The sequence below is a fragment of the Drosophila elegans genome, unplaced genomic scaffold, assembly GCF_018152505.1.
Source record: "Drosophila elegans isolate 14027-0461.03 unplaced genomic scaffold, ASM1815250v1 contig_208, whole genome shotgun sequence".
Lineage (NCBI taxonomy): Eukaryota > Metazoa > Arthropoda > Insecta > Diptera > Drosophilidae > Drosophila > Drosophila elegans.
Genome location: NW_024545578.1, coordinates 3,670,321 through 3,690,715, shown reverse-complemented (window position 1 = coordinate 3,690,715; position 20,395 = coordinate 3,670,321). Strand labels below are relative to the sequence as shown.

The following is a 20,395-nucleotide window of genomic DNA, read 5'->3' as shown; positions in this document are numbered from 1 at the left end:
TAAGTTGAGAATAATTATAAGAACATTTAAAGCATTTATTTATTTTGAATATTAATTGTTTAATCATAAATCATTTTAAAAAAGGTTTTCTTTTGTTTTTTATTTATTTTTTTAATTTTTTAAATTTATTTTTGGGAACTTTATTTTATTCTTACTACTCTTTAAAATCAAGTTTTATGGATAAAACTTATTAGTTATTTAAAGCTCATCCAGAGATTCAAAAGAAAGACAGAGGCAACACTTCGTTTAAATGTAGTTAAGTTTATTATTGTTTTCCTTCAGTATTATCAACATTTGCAATTACGTACTGTGACGGCTAATATGTGAGTTCGTTGAACTTGATTCATTGGTTTATAGCAAAGTCTAAGAGTTCAGAGCTGGGTTTAATTCTTTGTGCCCGCGGGACTTTCGACCTCATCCGGCCGGGCCACCTGCAGATACTCCTGGATATCATAGTCGAACAGCTCAAAGTCGTATCTAATGGGATAGAAAATGTTATTATTTACTTTCAAAATATTTAAAGAGGGTGACCTACTTGTAATACTCGTAGAGCTCCAGCATTTCGTGGCGCGTCAGTTGCGCATAGAATTGCTGCTGGAGTTCGTGCGTCTTGCGGCCCTTGCCCATATTTCGCCACACGGGCGCTATCACCCGCTTCAGGCCAGTCTTTTCGATTAGATATAATTGATCCTCCGCCAGCGACTCGAACTTCAGTATCATGTCGAACCGGATGAGGCATGGTGTGCAGAAGGAGGTGGCTGCCACGAAGTGCATGTCGATGAAGCTGCCGCGCTTCACCTGGTCGAGCAGCCAGTGCACGAATTCCGGGAACGACGGGAACTTTGTGTTGGCCGCACGGGCAGCCAGCGAGGGCTGTTAAATAAAATATATTAATATATTAAAATATACTCAACGAAGAAATATCGATTAAATAAAAAATAATCATTATTGAAACACTCAAAAAACAATCTTTAAATTGTGTTATTGTTATCTCATTTATAATAATTAATTATAAAATATTTTGTTTTGTGGTAATCTGATGTTAACAAAACGATACGTCAATTATTTCCAACCTTAATAAGACTAAAAAAACCAGTAGGATATATACGATATGAAATGTTGAATTTTAATCGAACATAACAACTTAATTTGGAATCTAATTTACTCAACAAGCACAAATCTTATTAAGTCAATAACAACAAGTAGTTAAATTGCTGTGTTAACCACGGCGTATACTTGTTACTGCTGGAAGGGTGTAACCTAATACTAATATTAAGTATACGCCATGGATAACAACCCAAGGGCTTACCTTCTTGCGATAATTGCGCACAATGCTGCGTCCCAGCTTATCGTGGAAGGAGTAGGGTAAAGCGAATACCATCTTGTCCCGATAGGCACTCAATAATCGCTCAAAGGGATCGCGTGCAATGATAAAGGTCAGCGAGTAGTTCTGCGCCTCACGCAGCTGTCGCCCCAAAAATAGAACAAATTAAATTGTAATTCAATAGGCCAATGTAAGCAACCCCTTGACATCCAACCCACCTCGTCGAGCGTCACCCGGGGATATCGTTCCCTGGCCAGATTGAGGAGAATCTTTTTGGTTTTGCGCAAATAACTGGGTGAGTAGCCGGCCAGGACATTGAAGTTGAACATCCAGGACGAGGAGGCTGCCTTAAAGACATTGCACCTGCAAAAATTTACGTTAAGTATGTATCATTAAAATTGCATAAATATTCTATGTCTGTTAAAACTCATTTTATAATTGATAAGATTGTAATTTAAAAAAAACAACAATTTTTTTTATTGCATAGAGACTTTCAAAAGTCCTCCGTGCTTTTGATTTTTTGCTTTTTGTTTTAGTATAACAAAATAGTATATTTAGTACATAATACACTATTTTATATCAAACAAGAAAGAAAGCAAACTTCGGCAAGCCGAAGTTCATATACCCTTGCAGCTATTGCAAGAATTAAACATTTTTGAAAACATTAAAATTATAATTTACTTGCGTATAAGTTTAAAAACATTGAAGCTATGATGATTTGCAGCTCAATTATTTGATAGTTATTTTATATATTTTTATTGTTCCTATGGGAGCTATATGATATAGTCGTCCGACTTTGATGAAACTTAAACCGTAAATTGGAAATATTTAACCATTACTAAATGTCGAAGAACTAAACAAAAAATTAAAAAACAGAAAAGTTATAATTTTTTTTCATTTATTTCTCCGATTGTTCCTATGGGAGCTATATGATATAGTCGTCCGACTTTGATGAAATTTAAACCGTAAATCGAAAATATTTAACCATTACTAAATGTCGAAGAATTAAACAAAAAATTAAAAAACAGAAAAGTTATAATTTTTTTTCATTTATTTTTCCGATTGTTCCTATGGGGGCTATATGCTATAGTCGTCCGATTTTGATGAAATTTAAACCATAATTCTGAAATATATAACTATTGCTATATGTCGAAGAACTAAACAAAAAATTAAAAAACAGCAAAGTTATAATTTTTTTTCATTTATTTTTCCGATTGTTCCTATGGGAGCTATATGCTATAGTCGTCCGATCCGGCTCGTTCCGACTTATATACTACCTGCAATAGAAAGACAACTTTTGGGAAAGTTTCATGCAGATAGCTTTAAAACTGAGAGACTGACGGACAGACGGACAGACGGACAGACGGACGGACAGACGGACGGACAGACGGACAGACGGACATGGCTAGATCGACTCGCCTAGTGATGCTGATCAAGAATATATATACTTTATAGGGTCGGAGATGTCTCCTTCACTGCGTTGCAAACTTCTGACTGAAATTATAATACCCTCTGCAAGGGTATAAAAATATTCCAACCTCTTTTGATATATTACATATTGTTTTTCTCTATGCTTTTTATAATCCAAAGTCTTTTTGATTTATTTTTTATATTTCTTTCTTATTTTATTTCTAAAGCCAAAATAATCTTTAACAAAACAAAGCTTAAAGGTAAATAAAGTTCACACCCACCAGATAATGTGATACTTTTTGTTGACCAAAAATTCCCACGTGTTTGGGGTGTGCCACGAGTCGTGACCTGTAAATAAGACGTTTCGAGATAGATAAAATGTGACCCATGGCCAGACCCACACCCAGACCTAAAAGTCCAATATAAAGAAAAACCCACCTAGGACATCCAGGCCGTAGGAGGAGCACTTGTCCTTCAGCCGCTCCCTGCGCTGGTCCATCCGCTGCTCCACCTGGAGCATTTCCTGCGGCGTGAGCGTCTGCACGGCATACTCGGGGATGAGGGGCAGGAGCGTCTGGTTGCTGTCCTGCCGGAGGACAAACAAACGGAAAGTTGAGCCTTGAGTGAAATTCGGGACGCCAGCGAGTGGAGAATGGGAGAGAATGGGAGTGGGGTGCCCAAAATGCCTGCCAATGCGACTCGCTAATGCGCAATCAATTTGGCTATCTGAATTTTATTTAGCCGCTCTGTTTACATTATTAATTATACGAGCCTGTGAGTTGAAGTGTTTGTTGTGTGTTGTGTGGGGTATGTGGTGTGAGTGTGTGTGTGCTGTGAGTTAGGTGTTTGTGCGGTGGTTACATATTTACTTTATCAACATAGCGCCACTTGTTCTTGGTCTTGCCCGTTGCCACGACGGTTAGGTCCTTGTTCTTGTTCTTATTAAGCAGCAGCACCGGATACCGGACCACCGGATACGGAAACTGCCCATGTTGTTGTTGCCCCTGCTCCTGCTGTTGCTGCTGCTGCTCCTGCTGCTGCTGTTGCTGTAGCGGCTGCTGCGGCGGCTGCTGCTGCTGCACATTAAAGGCCTAGAAAATCAGTTGCAGTTGCATGGTGGATAAGGATTTGGACTGGGTGTTTTGCTATTTGGGTTAAGAGTGGGCGTAGGATGACGTGGCGTATGCGCAATTTACAAGCGGTCTGTCAAGGTCCAAGGTCGACTCCTCCACCCACACATTTGCCCTCATCTGAATCTCAATCCCAATTAAAACCCCCAGACGCCAGTGTCAACTGTCATCCGCAAAATGGCCACATGAATCAAGTGGTTGCGGCGACTTTGCGGATAAGTTGTCGTCATCGTGGCAGGCACTTTGCATTCGACTCACATACGTCCCACTTGCAATGCTACTACCCTATAGGGTATCATATATATATTACACACTATATGGCTATGGCTATGGTATATATATACCCTCCACTAAGGGAGTGTGTCGGAAATAATTCACTGGTACCATGAATGCCTTGCTTCAGATAAGATTGATTAATGGTAGTGGACGGGCAATGGGTCTGAATAAAGAATGTGATACTTCCGTAAATGTTTGGGCACACTTGATGACTTGTCTAAGCATTTGGATGCTTTTAGCTTAATTGTCTCCTCCCATTTATAATTCATTTGAAATTTAAAGGAATTTAAACAAAGCCAAAAACAATAAGACAACCGAATGAACCCATGTTAAAAGTAGTGGTAAGTACATAAAATTAACCAATTAAAATAAAATAAAATAAAAAATAATTGTGAAATATATAAATCAAAATTAATTAATTATCAATAATTTTAAGACCTGCGAAAAATTTAAAAACACCCTAGAAAGAGTATAGATATCTTCCCCTTTTAAAAGTCATCATGAGTCAATTTCATCTTAAGTGGAGCTATGAGCATGACGTGAGCTGTGCGGAATTGTTTTGGGTTTTTATTGGAAGGAAAGATTGTGAGCTCCATTAGGGTGGACCATCTCAGTACTAGTGTGAAAGTGCGTGGGTATTTGTGATTCGCAGTGCTTAATTATGCGTGTGTGCTGGCCGAAGCAAACAAAAAAAGAACACAGCAGTTTAACTGGAACACAACACGACGTATGCGTGTCTTAATGTGCTTTTATTTTTTTTTTTGGGACTGAATAAGCTTGTGTCATTTGGGTAATGTAATGCAAATTAGCAGTGGGCAAGCGTATATTGATTGAGGTGCCAGCCACCCGTGAATCGATATTCTCCGGCTCCCCGTTAATGACTTTTTCATGATGCCACACGCAATTAAGTGTAATTTCTGCGAAAGTTTTCCTTTTTCGCAAACCATTTGGCCAAGGCCGATGGACGGGCGCCCAAGAGTCTCTGGCGACCACGCCATATTACTCGACACTTTAAATAAAATGAATTTTTTTAAGCCTTTAATTTAAGTAGGGACCATAATACCAAAAAATATGTTTTCATCAAAAAATTGTTTTAAAATACATTGCTAATAAATTAACAAAAAAAAAAAAAAACAAATTGAAGAAAACAAAAAAAATGTTGAATAAAAATTAAAAATAACATTTCTTTCTCCTAAGATTTATTTGGTTTAAATTGAGTAAGGCTTAGAACTTTCTTTCAAAACTTTCTATAACTTGAATTTTATTGATTTTTAATTGAACTAAGATTTTTTTTGTGTGTAATCGGCTTAGGCCATGCCAAAGGGTTGTACGGGCCAAAAAGGGCGTGGCTAGGGGGCGGTTAGACAGCTTATGTGATTATAAGCCAAGAACGATTTTCGTTTGTCCCACGTATGTCTGTGTGTCTGTGCAATTGGAATATTCCGTCTTTATATAGCATTTGCTCAATTTCAAGCACAAATAGGCGATAAAGCCAGCAAAAGCCCGCCGCTAATTTCGAATTAATTTGCACCCAATCAAACGTACATGTAATACCTTAGAAAGCCAGTTCAAATGTTGCAGTTCAGTTCCCCGGTGAGAATTAAATGGCGATAAGTGTGCAGTTCTCAAGTGCGAAAGGCGAAACAAAAGAAATATGCTAAAATCTCTAAACAAGTTAAATAAATAAACATCAATGAGATGCTTGCGATCGCAGCTATTTATCGTGTATTTATAGCGTTTGCTGCTAATTTGCGTGTAAGTTTATTCTCGGCTCTTTCCATATGCCCTTCACACAATTTGTTTATAGAATTCGAGCTGATTGCTCAGATGGCCAGCTGATAAGTTTGTTGATTCGTTCAGCATTTATAATAATTTCACTTAATTGCATTTTTAGTTCTTTTCTGGTTTGGTTTGTTTTGTTTGGTGTTTTGTTTTTAGCTGCCTTCTCCGATGGCCTGAAACTAGTCAGGCAATCGATGGCCTGCAATTTGTTTGTTGTCAGGCGATGAGGGGTGGGCGGGGCAGGCGGTCGGGCGGCAACTACAAGCGAGTATATCTACAGCTAACAAGTACACAGAGAAAAAACCTGGAGTGGCATCAGTTACATAACGATTTATAGAGGCTTAATTGAATATTTTTGTTATATTAAATCATAAGTTCAAAAGTGTTTGAAAAAGTATCTATTTAATTTTTCTATATACAAAACTTTTTTATTCCAGTTTAAAAAGAAATAATAAAATTACACCTTGATACATAAAATACAGTTTTTAAAAGCTGAAATCTATCAGTTGTATTTTTAATTTCTCTAAAGAGAAACCTGTTATAAACTTAACTATTTAATTTTTTGAATCATGTTTGCATAAGACTTAAAATAAATTCATGACGAATGCTGTACCTATTTTGTCTCTGTGTACTTGCTTAAGCGATTTGTTCAGCAGATGTTTGCCGGGCACTCAAGGGCTACGGAGGCGAGGGGCACTACTACCCGGGCATGCTACCTATTCGAGCACCACCCACTGCCACTGCCACTGCCACTCCCATAGTGGCAGTTGGCAGTTGGCATGTGGCAGGTGGCAAGTGGCGGCTCCACTCACCTCGAATCCTCGGATCTTCTGCAGCTGCTCGTTCCACACCAGGTAGACCAACGAAAGGGGCAGGAGCAGCAGGGAAATGGCCGTGAAGATGAGCAAATAGCGCCGGATGGCGCGACAGTTTGCCAGGCTCTTGCTCAATTTCATTTAAACTCGGCTCTAACTGCATAGGAACTGATGGGTATTTTCCTCTTCGGTCCTCGCTTCCGGTTTGTATTGGTTTGATTCAGATTCGGTTTCGGTTTTGGTTGTGGATTTGAATTGATTTTGGATAGCGACGCGCGTGTCTGCTATTGATAATCGTGGGACATTTCCTGCTGCTGCTACGCGGTCGCAAAGTTTGCCTGCAGTTGGCGACAGATTTTGTAAGTTCTCATCGTTGTCGACGTCGTGCTGGCTAAATATAGTTTTCTGTGCTAAATGTTCTTAACAAAAAAAAAACAGCAGAACCAAAAACCAAAAACAAAGAAGACAAGAGCGGAAAACAAAAATATATTGAGTGAGTTGGACGGATGACAGATTTTTGGTTTATGGTCGAGTGGCTTTCGACCAAAATTGTGTCACTGCAGTCGGCCCAATAGTTCATGCCCACAATTGATTCACTTCCGCTTTAGTTCGGCTTTTTGTTTTTTGGGGGTGTGCTTTTGGAGCTTCTACATTTTTTGACTGCATGTCAGGAAGCGAGAATAAAAGGGAAGTCGTTTATTGATTTTCTGCTCACTTCAAACTCCATTCTTGGCAGTGCAACTTGAGGTACTGTGGAGTTCATGGGAAAAACACCCCCACATAAATTACTTAGCTCTTCGTTTTGTCTGCTCGTTAACTCTTTACACTTCATTTTCAATTTCTCTGTAGTCTTTATTTTATTGTTTATTGTTTTTATGTTTCTTCTACTCATTTTGAAATGCACTCATTATGGTAAAACCACTCATGCATTAGTATATCTTGGTTTTGATATTTATAAAGGCTTCGTTCTTGATGTTCTATTTAAATTTTTAGCAATCTGTTGACTTTCCTTTTGTTTTTCACTTTGTTATTGATTTTTTATAAACTTCAAACTTCATTCTAAAGGCCCTATAAAGCCACACACACCCCCTATATATTTTCCTGCATTTCTGTTTATGTTTATAAAGTCATCCCTTCTCATTTTCACTTTTTGCAAGCTTTTGACTTTGCTTTGCGTAATTTGTTAACTTTTTTTTATTGCATTTCTGCTGACCTTAAACTCCATAATTTTAGTTGTCGGGGCATTTCGTCAATTAAACTCTGCTTATTTTTTTTAAACTCCCAAAATAAAAAACTTTTTGAAAAAAATTCACTCGTTGCAAACTTTTACGTTTTTTTTTATAAATTGTACACTTTGTTTTTGTTTAATTCTTGGCTATTTTAATGATTAATTGAATGTCAAGTCCACAAATGTATTGTTTTCACTTTTGTATTGTTTCTTGTTAGGAATTATTGGTTTCTTAATAAATTTATACACACTCTGGCACACACCAAACTTGGCAAACAAATGCTAAATGCGGGGCGTAAGAGGCGTATACGTAACGTGCTGTCAATTGCTTTGCTTTCTGTGCCGTTTCTCTCTTTTCCCTTCGGCCCTCTCTCGTTCCTCTCTCTCTGCCTTTCTTTCTTTTCACAACAATAAACAACAACAAAAACGGAGAAGATGAGCCTCCATTAATGGAGGGCACCTTTTTATAGTTGTTATTCAATTGTTTGCCAATTGAAGAAAAGCGCGCAATCAATATCAATTCGCCAGGCTTGCTCTGATAAATTTTGTTTTTTTTTGTGTACGAGGAGAGAGGGGGAGTGGCAACAAACAACAAACAACCAACATCAAACACTAACCGTTATCGTCATCACCGCACAACGCACATTTCACGAATGAAATCAAAATCAAATGCGAAATGAGCACAGGCAGTGGGCAGCGACGTCGGCAGCGCAGCAGCAGCGCAGTTTCAGTTTTCGGTTTCATTTCGCCACTTTTCATTCTCTCTTCTGCATATTTTGTTGCTTTTTTTGGCTTGCCATACCTTAGCTCCTTTAATCCTTGATTCTTCCTTGAGGCTTGTTTCCCCCTGTGATTGTTGCTATTTTTCGGTATCTTTTGTGGGGGTGGTTGTTGGCCACCTTTGATTTGTTTATCAACGGGCGGGGGTGGTCGGAAATACCTTCGAATTCTGGGTTAACGCAGCACAACAATTTTTGTTTATTGCTGAGCAAAAGCGCCGGTAACGGTAAATGAGAGAGCAATAAGAGAGGGACTGCAAGAGAGAGAAAGCTGAGTGAGAGAGTTCATCAAGTGCGCAGTGAGAGAGCGGCATGCAAAAGGTTTGCGGCCAGGGTTGCGGGGGTGGATCCAAAAGTTTTGGGGCCAAAAAAAGATTACAAGTATAGGTCTCCTTAAAATAATTTTAATTTAAATGTTTGACCGTATTACATTTAACTGTAACATTAAATAGCTTTTGCAACAAACGTTCAACTATTTTATAGCATACTTTCGGGGTTTTTTATTCAACTAAAGTGCCCGAGAACGATTCAATAGTAATAAGAACTTAGAATGCTGTTACCAGCAAATACTAATATCCGAAACAGAAAAATATTTCCCCGCAGATCTATTTTCTAAATTTTGTATACCGAATTGATATAAATAAATACCATTGACTGATAATAAAGCTTAACAACATCTAAAACTAAAATATCATTAATTTATGATCGGAAAACTATCCAAAAATAGCATCAAATGTATAAATGTATGTAAAAATAAGTCCACATTTCTGTTCATTTCAGTTTAAGTTGGTTTTGTTTTAAAAACCATGTTCACAAGTTTCACTGCTCTACTCAATCCATCTTATCAATTATGAGCTAATTTAAAAGTTCCATTAATAGATTAACAACTTCTGTTATCGATTTGAAATATATTCCATTATAAAAATACGCCTCTGTTTCATAAAATGTTAACATTTCAAAGCTGTTATAAAAATTTGCTAGTTGAAAAGCCCCTTTAAGGGGTAATATGTAAATGCAAATGAGGAAGGACTTCGTCTCGTCTCTATTTGATTTCTTTTCAGTACTTGATGAGGGAATGTACCTTTCCATCCAGCTTTTCGCGACCCTCCAGGCCCACTAGTTCCATAACCACCAGGTTTTCGACGACGACGCCACCCACCTTGCGAATTAACTCGGAGGCAGCCTTTAAAGAACCACCTGTGGCTAGTAGATCATCTACGATTACGACTTTCTGACCAGGCTGGATGGCGGAACGTTGGAGTTCAAAAGTGTCCTTAAATGGAGAAAGGGGTTATTAAAATAATTGTATAGGATTAAGTGGTTGGAATATTGTAAACTAGAACTTGAAATCTCTAGGATCCCTTTTTTTAAAAATGATTCTTCTAGTTCTATTTGTAATTGGCAGCTACTTACACTACCATACTCCAGTTTGTATTCCACAGAAACTACTTCACCGGCCAGCTTGCCTTTCTTGCGAATCGGGGCACATCCTATTCCCAATTCAGTGGCTATAAGGAGATTGAAGAGAAAGCCACGGGAATCCAGTCCCACGATGATCTCCGCATCCGATGCACTTTCCCGGATGTGATCCACCAGCAGATCCCTCAGATAAACACAGGCCTTGGCATCGGTGAGGGCTCCAAAAATGTCACTAAATGTTTTACATGGAAACGGAGGGTTCTACATTATTATTATTAACAGTCAGATAAGAACTCATTATGGGCCAACAATAAACATCGTTGTTGGATTATTAGTGCCCTTTTCAGATAACCTCGTGTGATGATTACCCACCGGAATAGTATGCCCTCCTTCGGAAAGTTTGGATACTCTCCAATCTTTGACTTCACATAGTTCAGTTTGTCTTCCGCACTGATTGGGCTCATATTTCTCTTGTTTTTTTTTATTTCTTTTAGTTTACTTATGTTTAAGGGAATTTTTACAGAGGTTTTCTGATTTCAGATTTCAGAGCTACGTGAGTTTTGCCCAACTACGGGTTGGTTCAAGGGAACAGCTGATAAGTCAGCTGCTATCGGGGAAGGTGGTTGCTATAGATGTGAGTTACTTTATGCGATGAATGCTCGTGTTGAGTTCGCTGGGCGGTGAATTTGAAATTTAGGTGGATAAGAAAATTCAAGAGTTTTTATTTTATTTATTTATTTGTACGCTAAAGTCTAAAACTAAGCTGCAGAACAAGTGTAAGCCATAATATGTTTATTTAATATTTTATTATATTTTTCATATTATTAAGATTAATATTTTGGTTATATTTTTAATACTTGTGGTGAAAGTGTTTTCGCACGAAATTTGAAAACAACAGATATATTACAGTTTGTTTAGAAGTGCAAATAAGTTAAATAAAAGCATTTAAATAATTACATTTAAAAAAAAAAAAGTTAATGGTTCGAATGGTAGATAAGGGGAATACTACTTATTTACAACAAAATGCTTAATATTGATTGATTTTAAAATATTCTTAAATATTTAATTTTGTATGTTTGTCATTATAAGATAGATACTTAATTATTTACAAAAAGTGAAAGAAATTTTAAAGATGATATTGAATATTAATATTTTAAATATTTACAATTAGGTTTCTTTCAATTTCTTTTGTTCCTAGTTTTATTCTAAATTCTAATCATAAACAGATGCTGGATAGTTATTTCCAGATCAAATATTTGCCTTGGCATTTCCTTGCACAAAGAAAGCATTCCCAGGAATTTAGCAAACATCCTGCAGGTAGCAGTGAAAAACCTCCCCCGAATTTTCTCTTTTTCCCCGGGTCTTTCTCCAGTTTTCATTGCTATCTAAACGATAAGTGGAGAAAACTCAGCAATTCTTTGAGGGAAAGACACTCATTGCTGCATTATTTATCAAGCAAAATGATTGAAAAGAAATGCTAACAATTTTCGCTGCACTTATCAAAGGCGGGCCAAGATCGGGAACTCTCACCTGGACTCTCTACCTATTTCTCTCTTTCTCATTTTCTCTTTCTCCCAGACACACACGCACACTCACAGGTGATCCACAGGTAAGACCAGGTGAATGTGAGTATCTATGTGAATGTATCTTAGACTTCCAATGCCAAGAAATATTCAGTTCGTTTTTCAGCGCCGAACGCTACGGTTCAGTTTTAGCGGTTTCTTCCGAAGAAGCGGATCGAATTCTCTGCCCGCGATTTTTTTAATAATTAATGCAAACTCGCGAACAATAGTAATAAATTAAAGTCACAACAATAATCAACACCTAAGTCCAGTTTAAGGCCGAAACCTGTTCTCGAATAACGTAAGCAAAATTCGCATGGAAAAGCTATGGTTTGCAAATCCTCAAATTATTGTAAATTCGATCTTAACGGCAAAAGTAAATGTCAGTCGACAAAACTGCGCCCCGTTTTTGCCATTTAAAAAAGTCGAAGAACGCCTATAAAGCCAGCCATAAACAACAACTATATGGCAGTTACTACAATAACAACAATTACAACTGAAGCAACAAAGTTCAAGCAACATAAAAACGTGAAAACCTACAAAAAAATAATATATATATATATATGCAACATTAGATACAACAGCAACAATAATGCAAAGTGCAAAAACACATTCACAAGAATGCTTACACTTGGAAAAATATATTAATAAATTATTACAAAAGAATTAATAGCTTAAATTGCAAAATAGAAGAAAAGTCTCAAAGTTATAACAATTAATTTATGAATTGCTATTTGTATAGAAACACTTCATTTATTTTAAGATTTTTTAAATTTAGAAATAGCTCCTATAAAACCAAAAAACAATTTGTTTAACGCTTTCAAAAATTTGATCTTAAATTTATATTAATAACGGAATTTTTCTAAGTGTGCTAGACACACATACCTATATATCTTGGCAATGTGAAGACGTGCGTATTGAAACTGCAACAGCAACAACAATTGCTGCTGCAACTGCAACTGCAACAACAACTACTGCAGCAGCGGCACAAAACGCGCGCCCGAGTAACGTGAAAAACCAGAAAGAGGCACAGTTTTTTTGTTTTTCTGTTTGGTTTTGTTTTTGTACATTTTTTTTGAGGCAAACGAGCATCTCGACTGAAACTTCTGCGGCTGCGCAGTGGCGGCCTTTGTGTCGAAGGGCATGGAAATAGGGCGCTTGAAAAACAGCATAAAAAAGGGAAATTTATTGCCAAACTTTGGTGGATAAATATTCGAAAAGCATTGTCTTGTCTTTAAAACATTTGTCTGAGAAAATCAGCTTAAACTTAAAGTTAAATCGGTCATAATGAATTTTAGTACTCAAATTATGTATTTCTTTTATCACTTTTTGAGGATTTTTTGTTTTGTTTCTAATGTTTGGTTTAAAAAGTTTGAGTCTATCAGTTGATAATTAAAGTAATAAAGTAAAATAATAAAGTAATAATATTTTATTAGAGCTGATTAATATTTTGATGTCGACTTTAAGGTTAGGTCCTTGGAAACCCTTAAAAAGCACCCAAAAGAATCTTTAGCCGCCCCTGACTTTCGTAGACACAAGCTCAGTGGAGAATCCCGGTGTGAGTTACTATTATGTATAGACCCCCATTGTAGTTGGATGTTGGGCCCCGTTCATCGTGCTGGCTGGCTCTTGGTATCCGCGAATGTTTGCTAACATCCGAATCGTGATCTAATAAAAAACGTAGAAAAACAGAGACACATACCTAAGGCCCACGAGCAGAGTGAATGAGTTGAGTGAGCGGACCAGCTTCAGATGGGATTCAATTTTATTGGCGACGCTTCAAAGGGGCCGTGTGTGGATGCCACCAACTTTCGCAAGAAAAAAAATAAGTAAACTCTCCAAAAAAGCGGACTTCACCCAAGATGGATGGCAGCTGTAAAGACTGTCAATACATTGAGTAACAGACCGCAAAAAAACAAAAAATAAAGTTAAGTTTTGCCGGTTCTCCTGGTCTTCAATCCCGTTCCGTTTTGTGGTTCTCCCTGTTGTTCAAGAAAAAGAAAAAGAAATCGTTCCGAACAAAATGTATGCAGAAAAGATCATGGCAACAAAAAAAAAATTATACACACAGGGGAACCCAAAAGAAATGGCCAAAAGCGTTCAAATTCGAAATAAAAACATGAAACAAGAGCCACTTTAAACGACATTTCCGCATAATTCTGAAATGTAGGAACCAGTTTCCATATGGTGGTGCCTGAAATTTAGCAACGCTTTTTTTGAGAAACTACGAACGTGTTGATCAAGCTTCCCGACGTGTTTTAGGTTCCACTTTGTTGGCCCAAAACAAACCATAACAAGCTACTTACATACTATATATATGTGTGTTTCCTGATCGCCAAGCGTAACAATGAGAGATTTTCCCCCGCTAAGCCGGTGAAAAGCTGAAAATGTGAAAATTAATTGCAAGTGTGCGGCGGCCAATTGGTCGGTGTGTTTCTTTTCTTTTTTTTGGAGTCTTGAGAGGTGAGGGAACCCCCATATCAAAGTCAAAAGCCGATTCCGACACGGGGTACTCAACCTCTCTTGGTCGCTGTGCCTAATGTGAAATTTATGTTTATAAAGTAGAAAGTCATCTGGGAGCTCAGGGTGATGTGGAATGACCAATGTTGGTAAAATGGTAATGGAAATTGAATGGAAAGAAAAGAAAGCCCGTTCTGCTCTCAGTTTGGAGTGCAGTTTTCGCAACTGCCACTGCAATTGCAGTGGCATTTCTCAGTTTGCCACGTTTAAGGTATTGCCATTACCCAACTGACCTTATTTCGTCGCTCATACGAGTATGTGCAGTATCAGCTCAAAAGTCGCCGTAATTGCTGAGACTGCAATTCACCCAAAGCCGTTAATTTCAGCTTGTTTTTTGAGTATTTATTGCAGTGCACAGGAAACAAAACAATGTTGTGATATGGGGGTCAAGCTAATCTTACTTCGTATGATAATAAAGGTTTACTAAGTAGATGTTCAACTGATTTTGTTTTATCATTATGTTTTATAAATTAAAATTTTGAATCTTGAAATCAGCTAGGGTCACCATGAGCTAAAAAGTACACATGACAAGAATATATATAAAATGTTTTTAAATACCATTTTTTCTCTAATTATAATTTTTTTGAGGAATCTATTTATTTAACTATGATAAAGCTTATAATTTCAATTTTCTTAAAATTATTGCTCTTGCTACAAAAATTAATATAGTAAATGTTGAAATGCTATAATCGAATTTTTGATTAATATATGAGTTTCACATTTTTATAAATATTCTAATGCTTAAAACATAATTAAAGATGTATTACTTAAATTTTCATTTCTATAATTATTTGCTGTGCTCGACTAAAAAGTCGGAATTCATTTTAAAGGAACATAAATGGTATGATACAACTTTTGCTAAGAGCTCATGTTAATTTTCAATATATTGTTTTGATCTTCGCTTTTGCTTGCATTGTGTATTCAAATTTTGGAATGTTTCTGCTATATTTCTTGCTGTGCAAGTGAAACTCGTCCGGAAAGTTCGCCGAATACTCCGCTGCCGGCCGGTGAGCGGATGTAAGTGTAACCCAAGACAAGCCAGACTCCAACTCCAATCCACTGATTTTGCTGCGTCATACGAACGGCTTTGGAAGGCTCTCCGCTGGTCACTTTCTTTTTGGTCACGTTCGAATCCGAAAAAGCAGCAATGCAGTTAAGTTTTACCCGCCCAGCCAAACAAAAAAAAAATACACTGAAAGCCAACTGCAAATTACGAATTACACCACTGGAAACTCCAACGGTCGAACGGAGATAAAGGAAGTTATTATTAGTTAGACGTCTGCGGTTTGTCTGTCTGGTCCACAGCAATTTTCCCGAGACTGGCTTTTCCAGCTCCACTCATGACTCATGGACAAGATTTTCCATCGATTTGGATTTGTTTTTAGACAAGCTATCACGTGCCGGCAGGAAAGTTTTCATTATGTTACTGGGTTGGGCTTGTTGTTTGTTTGCGTTTGTTTGTTTGTCAGATTGTTGGTTCTTCGTGCCCGACTCTCTCTTTTGTTGTTAGCATTGTTGTGTTAATCGATTCCACTTTTGCCTTGGACTCTAAATTACAAGTTCCAAGCCCCAACTCCCATAATTGAGTCTGATTCTCTTTGTTTGCCATGGCTTTAATTTACCTTAATGAACCAATCTTGACCAAGTTCCTTTTGTTGTACTTCTCACGGGCAGAGACTTTTGTGTTACAGTTTCCTCAGTTTCAAGATAAAAAGTAAATATGATAAATTAAGCATGAGCACAAGGCTGGGAAATCTCTAGACAAAGCTAATGAAATTGCATTTTACGAGCATGGCATTTTTCATGTCTTAAATTCAAAATTTGACCGATTCGCAAACGAGTTTATATTGATCGACAGCCAGTTTGAGCCATGAATCATGGCTAAAATTAGGCAGTCAATCCGCACACACACGGTTTTTGCATAATGGCTCTCTCCCTTTGACATAGAATTAGTGGCTGATATGAGGCAATATATTGGAAATAGTCGTTAATTTTTTTTGGCCAAATAATTGCTCATTTACATAAGCAAAACCAAAAACGTAGCCCCCAGCTATTTCTCTCTCTTTATTTTTTTTCGCGATTATCATTCGCATTCGAATTTCGAATGTTTTGATTGAAGTGAAGGGGAAAACCTCATAAAAACATGTTTAATGATTTGAAAATGTTTTTAAGTGGACACGACACATTCAGATGGATGGAAAGTTATTATTTGCGACTCTTGCATCAGAGTTTCCTGACTTCAGCTCATTACTCTGCCGCGCGAGGTCATCAAACCAAAAAGCTGGCCAATTTAATCAGCTTAAATAAGAAGTACCCACAAACCGATTTATGACCAGCCGAAACGCAATTGTTAAAGTTGCCCTGGTTGCTTTGGTTCCATCTTCCAATTATAAACCATGAAGTTGGTCGCCAAACACTTAACAACGCTTGATTTTGCTTCCACACACAGGTGAACAAAGCATTCGCCACTCTCTAAAGTAAGTCCACAAAATGGGAACGAAGATCGAGTACGTGGACACCACGCATCTGTACGCCTCCAAGTACATCCGCAACTCCAAGGCGATCGGCGTTTTATGGGCCATCTTCACCATTTGCTATGCCATCATTGGAATCGTGGCGTTCGTGACACCAGGTGGGTTGACTGTGCCTATTTATTGCAAATAGTTCAGTGTTTGATCTGTGTACTCTTTTGTATATCTCTGCAGAGTGGATCGGTGATCCGGATAACGATGGAGCTGGTCGTCTCGGTCTGTGGCAGCAGTGCCAGCGGGACGAGATCTTCGACAACTGCCGCCGACGATGGGAAAGCATCTTCGAAGTGCCCACATTCTCCTTTCAGGTGAGTGGGAAAGGTTTCTTATACCTTTGATTCATCTAAGTTATTTGAAAATGATTAGATTTTATAAACAATTTAATGGGGTTTATATTATTCTAAGTGTTTTTGGCTTGACCTCAAGTTGACAAACACTAATTGCAAACCAATAACTTGTTAATTAAAACATAAATAAATAAATAAGGATAGTAAAGTAAATATGTATATATAGAATTAAAAATGTAATTTTTAATATTTAAAAAACAAAAGATCCTAGCGGTAAACACAAAACATATTAAACTTATTACTAAATATTATAAACTATATTCTATAATCAACCTCAATGAAAATATGAAAACTTTTTATAATATCTATAATGCAATTTATTAACGAAGGCCAAACCTTTAATGGCATGCAACTCGTTTTATAGTTAAGTTAAAGACATATTTTAACGTTAAACAAAAAACGGAAATGGTAAAAAACTAAATAAGAATTGCTTACATGACAATTTTCTATTTTATTTACCTGTTTTCAGTTGGCCACATTCTTTATGCTGGGCGCCATAGCTTTGGCCTTGTTGACCATATTCTTCTTGGTTTGTTTGCTGTTTATGAAGTCAACGCGTGTTTTCCATCTTTGCGGTTGGATGCAAATTATATCAGGTATGGTCAACTATTTCCCACTCTACTATTTTGATTCCAATAGTAAACCATATCGAAAACATCACGTTCTTGTGTATACAAAGTTGTTTTGTGTATTTTTTCTGTTGATAATTTTTTAAACTAATTTTTATTTTTTCCAGCTTTGTGTATGATTGTGGCCTGTGCGGCGTTTCCCTTTGGCTGGAATTCAGATGATTTCCGTAAGATCTGTGGCCCGGAAGCGAATCGCTTTGAGCTGGGCTTGTGCGGCATTCGCTGGGCTTATCCATTGGCCATAATCGGTTGCATAGATGGTGTGGTCTTGGCCACTTTGGCGTTCATCTTGGCCACGAGGCACGTGCGCCTGCAGCCAGATCCAATTTATCAGAATTCGCTATACAAAGGTGGGTTATGCGATACCCTATTTTTTTCCTTGGATAAATAATCTATTTTATGTTTATTTCCCGCAGGTGAAATCAACAATGCGTATCTCACAGATGCCATTAGTCTGGCGGGTTCGAGGAAATCCAATCCACGGATTACTGGCTTGAATTTGCAGCCCATTCTGTTGGTGGCTCCTCCAAATGAGGATAGTATATCGCAATTTTCTCGTTATCACTGAGGAAAAACATTCAAACAGCCAAGACAACAACCAACAAAGCTTAGTGCGCGCAAGCACTCGTGGTGTGAAACTCAGCTCAAAGTTGTTTACTTAAATTTGCTGAGTTTTACATTTAGCTGGAATTATGAAAGTGCATGTGTATTTGTGTGAAAGTCAACGAGTGAATGATTTTGTATATGCCACTTTGCCCGACTGAATGCCAACATGTAGTTGTAAGCTTGGATCTTAAACTCTAATTTAACATTTCGTGTGAATAGCTTGTGCCTAAATGTATGCTTCGATTAAGTTAAAAATTAACAGAGCCACTAAAAAGCTCTGCCTGTAAATTATATACGCATAAACAATAAACGTGTACAAATATTAAACATAAAATCAATGCTTATTTCGACCACAAATAGCCGCCTCAATTATGCCATCATCATCATCATCAAGGTCAGCAACTTTTTGACTAGGGAAAATCAAATTATGACCACCACCCCCACACACACATAAAACCCATAACGGGCAACTTAGCGCCCAATTTGTTTGTACCAAAGTCTGGATTTGGATCTGCCCCCCACCCCGCTTTCATTTCAATAACCATTTGGCACATACTTTTCCAATAAAGTATTTCCATGAGAGCCATGGCTTGGTTCACTCCCCAATTCGTGGGTGGCAATTGAAATATCCCGCGCAGAATGATCCGTGGCAAGTGCAAGTGGCTTTCCGCCGGGCACGTTTTAATATTCTTGTATAATTCATAAGCAATTCCATCACGGGCCTAAGTGGCCAACCAGCTGACGCCGAGCAAATCGCTCCAGGTTCGACAGCGAATCCACCCCAAGTCCGGATTTCACTTGACTTCTTGGGATACTCTCCGTGGGGGTTGTTCATATTCCAACTTATGCCCAAAAAATGGGAGTTATGATATAAAATTATAAAGAAAAGTCTACTTATTATAATTATAAACGTATTTCAAATAATCTTTTATATTGAAATAATTTACTAACGTATTTTGTATAAAATTCTATATTTTCAATTTGAATTTGAAACTGATATAAAAATTAAATCTACCTGTAGTAATATCAAATCTCTTAAAAAGGTTATTTGAAGTACGCAATAATATATATTCCTTTGAAAATCCATAGTTTAAAAATTTAAAACCATTTTTCGCCTAATATTTTCGAGACTATAAGGCCACCACCTTTAATAGGTTTACTTAAACATCACCTAAGCATCAAACTTTAAATAAATTACAATTTTAAAGGGCATCCAAAGCATCGACGTGATCCAAGGCAAGCCGCTTTGATTGTTTTTATTTACTTGGGCCATTTCTTTTGCCATCTTTTTGCCGCCTGCAACATATGGCCAGAATTTTTCCAATTGTACTCACGCATTTTCCAGACCACCCCCCCAAAAAGGAAAAGCCACCCCCACCAAAATGGCAATGAAGATCTCGGGTATTTCTGTGTGGATTTTGATGTGCCAATTGTTTTTATTCGATTTTATGGAGCGCCATAAACGAATTTTTAACTTTCGTTGTCCTTGAGGTTTGGCGGCCATTTCATTGGGAATATTTTAGGACTTGGGTGGGGGGATTTATGGGGGTGGATATGTGTGTGGCTTACATTTATGACGCTTTTGTCAGCATATGCTGCCGGCGAATATTAGTTTATCACTCGCCATTTTATGGATTTCCAAGTGGCTGAGGCAAATTAGAGGAGCATAACAACTTTTTCATGGTTATTCGTGGAGATTGGCTATTATTATTATATCTGGCCACGCCCTTTGCCGCAGCTTTTCGCTACAATTCTCATGAGGGAAATGGCAGGAACGGGAAAACCCCCTTTTCAATGTACAAAGGAGGCGCAATGAATTGCGCCTTTAAGGTTTTCGTTTAAGTGAAATGTCAGCAACAGAAATTGAATCGAAAATTGTAAAATTGGTTTTGTATAAACATTTTTGCCAAATGAAATGAAAACGCTTTTCTAACGACTTGTACTGCTTGCCTCCTGCCAGCCATGGAATTCCATTCTTTCGATTCGGTTTTTCTCCTTTTCCTCGTTTTTCCTTTTAGACTTCAGAGCAACATTGCA

General features: G+C 37.5%; 3 protein-coding genes across 8 annotated transcripts; 1 reads left to right on the top strand and 2 right to left on the bottom strand.

Annotated features, from left to right (window-relative positions):
- Positions 1–241: 241 nt before the first annotated feature.
- LOC108146159 (carbohydrate sulfotransferase 11) lies at positions 242–8,615 on the bottom strand. 6 transcript variants are annotated; one of them, XM_017272042.1, is made up of 9 exons: positions 8,583–8,615; positions 6,735–7,147; positions 3,604–3,825; positions 3,173–3,320; positions 3,016–3,082; positions 1,543–1,687; positions 1,310–1,465; positions 536–873; positions 242–477 (listed from the first exon to the last, which is right to left on the bottom strand). In XM_017272042.1, exons 2-9 carry the CDS (start codon positions 6,876–6,878, stop codon positions 384–386), a joined length of 1,314 nt encoding a protein of 437 aa, XP_017127531.1. In that variant the 5' UTR covers positions 6,879–7,147; positions 8,583–8,615; the 3' UTR covers positions 242–383. The 6 variants fall into 6 exon arrangements, with proteins under 6 accessions (XP_017127531.1, XP_017127530.1, XP_017127533.1 ...); XM_017272041.1 differs by having other exon boundaries at positions 6,735–7,156; positions 8,583–8,602; XM_017272044.2 differs by lacking the exon at positions 8,583–8,615 and adding an exon at positions 8,229–8,548.
- Positions 8,616–9,632: 1,017 nt separating this feature from the next.
- Positions 9,633–10,769, bottom strand: LOC108146161 (adenine phosphoribosyltransferase). The gene is made up of 3 exons (XM_017272048.2): positions 10,536–10,769; positions 10,158–10,395; positions 9,633–10,017 (listed from the first exon to the last, which is right to left on the bottom strand). Exons 1-3 carry the CDS (start codon positions 10,625–10,627, stop codon positions 9,802–9,804), a joined length of 546 nt encoding a protein of 181 aa, XP_017127537.1. The 5' UTR covers positions 10,628–10,769; the 3' UTR covers positions 9,633–9,801.
- Positions 10,770–11,857: 1,088 nt separating this feature from the next.
- On the top strand, positions 11,858–18,692 carry LOC108146160 (LHFPL tetraspan subfamily member 3 protein). The gene is made up of 6 exons (XM_017272047.2): positions 11,858–12,026; positions 16,695–16,877; positions 16,951–17,084; positions 17,593–17,719; positions 17,860–18,102; positions 18,169–18,692. Exons 2-6 carry the CDS (start codon positions 16,736–16,738, stop codon positions 18,318–18,320), a joined length of 798 nt encoding a protein of 265 aa, XP_017127536.1. The 5' UTR covers positions 11,858–12,026; positions 16,695–16,735; the 3' UTR covers positions 18,321–18,692.
- The last annotated feature ends 1,703 nt before the right edge of the window (positions 18,693–20,395 follow it).

Coding starts and splice junctions, on each gene's coding strand:
- LOC108146159 (XM_017272042.1), bottom strand. CDS start 6,878: ATGAAATTGAGCAAGAGCCTGGCAAACTGTCGCGCCATCCGGCGCTAT. Junction 3,321..3,603: donor AGTGGCGCTATGTTGATAAA/GTAAATATGTAA, acceptor GTCCTCCGGCAG/GACAGCAACCAGACGCTCCT. Junction 478..535: donor GAGCTCTACGAGTATTACAA/GTAGGTCACCCT, acceptor CTATCCCATTAG/ATACGACTTTGAGCTGTTCG.
- LOC108146161 (XM_017272048.2), bottom strand. CDS start 10,627: ATGAGCCCAATCAGTGCGGAAGACAAACTGAACTATGTGAAGTCAAAG. Junction 10,396..10,535: donor AAGGAGGGCATACTATTCCG/GTGGGTAATCAT, acceptor TAAAACATTTAG/TGACATTTTTGGAGCCCTCA. Junction 10,018..10,157: donor ACAAACTGGAGTATGGTAGT/GTAAGTAGCTGC, acceptor TCTCCATTTAAG/GACACTTTTGAACTCCAACG.
- LOC108146160 (XM_017272047.2), top strand. CDS start 16,736: ATGGGAACGAAGATCGAGTACGTGGACACCACGCATCTGTACGCCTCC. Junction 17,085..17,592: donor TGCCCACATTCTCCTTTCAG/GTGAGTGGGAAA, acceptor ACCTGTTTTCAG/TTGGCCACATTCTTTATGCT. Junction 17,720..17,859: donor TTGGATGCAAATTATATCAG/GTATGGTCAACT, acceptor TATTTTTTCCAG/CTTTGTGTATGATTGTGGCC.